The sequence below is a fragment of the Triticum dicoccoides genome, chromosome 2B (genome assembly GCF_002162155.2).
Source record: "Triticum dicoccoides isolate Atlit2015 ecotype Zavitan chromosome 2B, WEW_v2.0, whole genome shotgun sequence".
Taxonomy (NCBI): Eukaryota; Viridiplantae; Streptophyta; class Magnoliopsida; order Poales; family Poaceae; genus Triticum; species Triticum dicoccoides.
Window position 1 is genome coordinate 113,619,175 of NC_041383.1, and position 5,560 is coordinate 113,624,734.

General features: G+C 53.0%; 2 protein-coding genes across 2 annotated transcripts; one reads left to right on the top strand and one right to left on the bottom strand.

The window, feature by feature from the left end:
• Positions 1 to 2,100: 2,100 nt before the first annotated feature.
• Positions 2,101 to 3,118, top strand: LOC119362451 (ethylene-responsive transcription factor ERF071-like). The gene is made up of 2 exons (XM_037627669.1): positions 2,101 to 2,370; positions 2,489 to 3,118. Exons 1-2 carry the CDS (start codon positions 2,187 to 2,189, stop codon positions 2,908 to 2,910), a joined length of 606 nt encoding a protein of 201 aa, XP_037483566.1. The 5' UTR covers positions 2,101 to 2,186; the 3' UTR covers positions 2,911 to 3,118.
• Positions 3,119 to 3,169: 51 nt separating this feature from the next.
• On the bottom strand, positions 3,170 to 5,354 carry LOC119362452 (60S ribosomal protein L18-2-like). Its single transcript, XM_037627670.1, has 5 exons — positions 5,223 to 5,354; positions 5,050 to 5,139; positions 4,831 to 4,959; positions 4,553 to 4,735; positions 3,170 to 3,526 (listed from the first exon to the last, which is right to left on the bottom strand). Exons 1-5 carry the CDS (start codon positions 5,223 to 5,225, stop codon positions 3,368 to 3,370), a joined length of 564 nt encoding a protein of 187 aa, XP_037483567.1. The 5' UTR covers positions 5,226 to 5,354; the 3' UTR covers positions 3,170 to 3,367.
• Positions 5,355 to 5,560: the final 206 nt, after the last annotated feature.

Sequence of the window (5,560 nt, forward strand, 5' to 3'; positions counted from 1 at the left end):
TATCAGCCATCACAACTCCTCCCCTAACAGCCTCAGCAAACGATCTAGAACCCGGGCCAATACCCTCCCACGGCAAACAGATCAATTTGGGAGGAGGATCAAAAGATCTCACAACAGCAGGATGACAATCAGCCCTAGTAAAATTCCCAGCAGCAAGCAAATCCTTCCTCACCCAGAATGTAGTGGGGAAAGGTTTTGGGAGGAAAGGGTTAGGGTTACTGTGGCGGCGGGGAGGGGAAGGGATCGGCCACAACTGGCCATAATGCTCCTCTATATATTCTAGGTCATGGCTAGGCTGGGAAGACGCACTACCAGAATTCACTTTCCTCACAACCACACATCCACGGATGGATGGTTCGCATATCTTCGGACCAGGAATGGGGCCTCTCTGCTTTTGGTCACTTTTTCCTGAAGCACATGCTCCTAACTTTTCCCCTATTTTTGAATTCAAACTAGACTGGGCAATTCTTCCGCCATCAACCTCACATGATTTATCCTTACCATCAACCACCACCCTATTTTTTGATGTCAAATTACCAAGAGGGAGAACCCTCAATTCCTCTTTCTCTCGATTATTTACTATCAAACTGTCAACAGAAAGGGAAACCCCCGAATAAGGAAAACTAGTGCTATGAACTTCAATTGGATCAAGTATTTTTGCCGTACCAAATCTGCGGCGCGCACGAAATTCACGCAAAAATCTCAGTGAATTGACAGAAATGATACCCGGAATCATACCTTGGTCGCCAGGCCAAGGTGGGGGATCGATGTCGCGCCTGCCGCCCTTGTGAACTCGATGGAGGCCTCCAGTACGCAGACCTCCACCGTGCAAGCCGCGGCCAGCACCATCGGCGATCGCTAAGGCCGGCGAGGAGGAAGGACCCCGGGTGGAAGCACCCCGGGGGGGATCCTGGATATCGCCTCCATGCGTGGCCTTGCGATGCTGAGGCGAGGAGGGTTGGATCGGAATTCCCTCCACCGCGCAGCCTGCGCCGGATCTGGCGAGTCCGCCTCCTGGATCGCCCAGAAGAGGAACTCCACATCCGGTGCGCCATCGTCGCCGGTGAATCTCGCGTATTCGTAGTACCTGGCGTGTTGCAGGATGCTCTCAAAGATCTCCGACCACATCGAGCGGTCCGGGAATCGCTCCCGCACCACACGCTCCATCTCCTGGTACGCCTCCGGTGAGTTCGCATCGACTGGAGGAGACAGAAGCTGCAACGGCACCGCCACCCACGTCGCCGGCTGAAGGCGACGGATCTGAGCACCTCGGCGGCGGGGTGCTGTCATCCAGTCCAGTGGCGAGAGGGGAAGTGGATAAGCTCGGGGGAGCGCATCAACGGTGGTGGAGAGGGAGGTAGGTGGGGGAGGGGGAAAATCGCCTCTTCTAAGGACTTCAAACAATTCTAATACGCTGAGAAAAAAGAAGAGAGACGGGTACTGAGTTGTACATAATGGTTGCTTGCTGAAGAAAATGTGCATAACTTGCTCGAAGGACAGCGAGTATAGCACGTGCAATTAAGCGATGCGACGCGAGCTTAGCCGTCAGGTCAGACGGACTCCGAGTCAGACAAAGGGCGAAGACGAGCGTCCACGGGATGACAGGCCACGCCGGCATCCGGTGGGCCGCCGCCTGGTTACGCGTTCGATCCGGCAGGACAGCAGTGCATCACCACTGCTCACCGGCGCACGCATCGCTGCCAACACGCATGGCGCGGCGGCGGCTTCGCACAGGGCTTCCTGAAAGCAGAGCAAAGCAGAGGCGGCGGCCACGCCAGACCAGATCAGACCACGCGTCTGCGGTGAAACCCGGGGGTCCGAGACTGTCGTAGGCTCGTAGGCCAGCGAGTTGTTAATTCTATCTGAAGTAAAGGCGGCATGGTTAGCAGATGATTGGGATCACGCGCACGCGACGCACCGTCTCACGGTCACCGCCCGAGGAAAAACAGCGGCGCCCGGCGTCCACCGGTTCGCCCGTCCGAGGAAGGAAGCTGCGCCGACGGCCGCCGTCACGTTCCACCCCCGAGGAATTCACTCGCGCGGCTCCTCTACTTAAGCGCGCGCCGCACACGACCTCTCACCTCACCTCCTCTGCCACCCCAGCACCATCTTTCTTCATAAGTTTCTAGTACCGCCGAGCTCCACATCAGCGCTATCCTCTATCTACTCACTAAACAGCGTACATCATGTGTGGCGGCGCGATCATCTCCGACTTCACCCCGGAGCGCGACCACCGCGGCGGCAGCAAGCGGGGCCTCTGCACCGCTGACTTCTGGCCGCATGCCGCCGCGTTCGACGACCCTACCGACCACCACGACTTCTACCCCGACGAGCTGACCGGCGCCCGCTCGTTCCCTCCCCAGCACCGAGGTACGTCAGTCAGCTGCTATTACCATCAGGTTCTACCACAGGCCAAGTACTTTGCATTGCATCTGTGTGCCCGAGCGTACCGTGACCATTTTCTGCCGGCCGGCGTTTGTACGTGCAGCGGCAGAGGAGGAGCCGAGCAGGAAGCGGGAGCGCAAGACGATGTACCGCGGCATCCGGCGGCGACCGTGGGGCAAGTGGGCGGCGGAGATCCGCGACCCGGCCAAGGGCGCGCGCGTCTGGCTCGGCACCTTCGCCACCCCCGAGGGCGCCGCGCGCGCCTACGACCGCGCCGCCCGCCGCATCCGCGGGACCAAGGCCAAGGTCAACTTCCCCAACGAGGACCCGCCCCTCGACCTCGACGACTACGACGTTGCCAACGGCGGCTACAACGTCGCCGGCTTCTTCCACCAGCCGCCCTACATGGCCGAAGCCACCGCGCCGGTGCCGGAGGCGGCGTACGCTCACCAGCTGCCGCATCATGACGAGCCCGGGATGGAGCTCTGGAACTTTGACAACATCAACACCCAAGTGCCTATGTGATAGATAGTAACTGGTCTCTTCTGCTTGCATGTAATATTGCCTTTACCTACTTATTATTAAGCTTCTGATGAATTATGATTTGTTTTTGACGGCCACTGTCATCGGATCTGATGCCAGCCATCCTCGTGGCCAATTTAGTGAGAATCGCCAAAAATCGTCTAACGGATACTGAAAGTGTTACATTTGAAAAGTAGAACATCGCAATAATGAGCACAAGCAGCGTAACACCAACCACAGTGCCAACGGAGACAACTTCTGATACTAGAAATGATATTCATAACTGGCTTGCAAGCATGGTCTCTCAAGTTGCAAAATGATGAAACACAAATTAACTGGTTCTGAATACTCGTTGACACAAGACACTGACATCTAAAGCGGTAATATTCTGGTACCCAAAAAGATGACGATAAACCGATGATAGCAAAATATGACACAAGTGCGCCAGAAATTCCACATCTTAGACCTTGAATCCCCTGCTGTTCCTCCTTCCTCTCGCCTTCTCGAATTTCCTGCCCTTTGAGCGGACATATGGCTTGGTGTGGCTGTGTGGCACTCCTGGAGCTTTGCCAAAGTGCCTAACAGCTTCCCTGGCGTTCTTGGGACCCCTCAGGAGAAGCTATTAAGAAAATGTAATTTGTTAAAATGGTTTGTCCATGGCATGAATAAATGCCTCAAGACATGCAGCTCATATTGAGGTTATCGCTAATTTATGGGAAGGGAGAAGCCATCATCACGGATAAAATAAATCGGAGCAAATACCTCTACATAACTACAATGTCAAAAATTCTCGCATCGGTATTCAGTAGCATGTACTAAAGTCTAAAGACACGGCACCATAGTGACAATACAATGAAATCATACAGATCAGGTCAAGAAGGAACAGCAGCAAGAACATTCACACACTGAATTATCATGTATGAATCAACACACATTTACATTACTCTTTATGCCAAGACAAAGATATTCAAGTTTTAGACAACTCTTAGCAAAGGAAAATAAAGCAGACAAGACCTCATAACCAACAACGCAACTACTACCATAAAATAAGCATATGTACCACATTTGACCGTTGAGATTGACTGTCTTAGTGAAAAAATATACTCCCTCCGTCCGGAAATACTTGTCGGAGAAATGGATAAAAATGGATGTATCTAAAACTAAAATACATCCAGATACATCCATTCGTCCGACAAGTATTTCCGGACGGAGGGAGTATTAGTTTAACAATTATCAGCAAGTTAGTTTTGCTTGGAAATTTGACACCAGCAGTCCAGCACAAACATGAAAAGAGTGCAATCTGCTGTAAACAAACCATAAAGATTTAGACAGTTGTACCAACTTGGTTCATTTGTACTCTTAACACCTGAGAAGAGGGAGACTGATGAATCAGAAAAATAATACATCGTTTCTTGAATACCCTACCACAACCTACACATAAAAGTCTTATCTGCAACACAATATGAGCATGAACAATAAACTTGGTTTTCTCCACCTACAGGAGTCTAGCATGCTTAATAGTCCAAACAAATAGAATTGCGTGCATCGGTTGTAAATCTTTGGGTACTAACTCATACAATATGAAATGCATCAAAGAGCACTACTAGCAAATACAGTTGCTAAAAAAGGAGAACTCAAACCATACCGTGTTCTGTCCAAGCGGAGCACGGAGGGCGAGCTGGTCAAAGGTAAGGCACTCGCCACCAGCATTGACGATCCTGGCCCTCGCCGTCTCGGTGAACCTGAGCGCGGCCACCTTCATTGCCGGTATCTCGTAGACCCTCTGGTCATCGGTGATGGTGCCCACGATCACGGCGATCTTGTCCGCCTGCACTCGCACAACCACAAACACCGCCCAGGTAAGCTTCACATGGATACAGCCGGACCAAAGATACAAAAAATGGCACCGGGAGAGAGGGATACCTTCCCCTCCATGAACCTGACGAGGCGGCGCATCGAGAGCGGCGGGCGGTTGGTCTTGCTCATGAAGAGACGCTTGAGGATCACGGCGTTGAACTGGCTCTTGGTCCTCCGCACCAGGAAGCGGTAGAGCTACGAACAGGAAAGCGAATTGCGGTAAATCTGAATCCCTGAGCAGTGGACGGGGATGATGCGGTGACACCGGATCGAAGGGGGACTGACCTTGACGAGCAGCTTGAGGTACACATCGTCGGATTTGGGCGCCGTGCGCTTGGTCCTCTTGTTGCGGCCGCCGGCGACGAGGTCGATACCCTGGGTGCGACGGGAACGGACGGTGTCAGCTAGGCGTAGAGTGCAGAGGAACACGACGAGGAGGGAGAGGGATGAGAGATTACCATGGTTGCGCGGTGGTGGCTGCTGCAGCGGCGAGGGTCAGGGCGGCAGCGGCAGCGGCGGCGGCGGGACGGGTGCTAGGGTTTTGGATGGAGTGAGGAGTGGAGTCTAAATATGGTGATATGGTGTGGGCGGAGAATTGTTTGGGCTGGGCCTAAATTGGTGGTCTTTGTTTCTTTCGTTTGGGCCCATAGAAGCCTGCCTGGGCCTTAACGGATGAACACTTCTTTTTTCAGGGTGTAGTGAAGTGAAGCGCTTATTCCCCTAAAAAAAAGGTGAAGAGCTCATTGCCTCCAAAAAAAAAAAGTGAAGAGCTTATTGTGTTGGCGACAAGCAGATT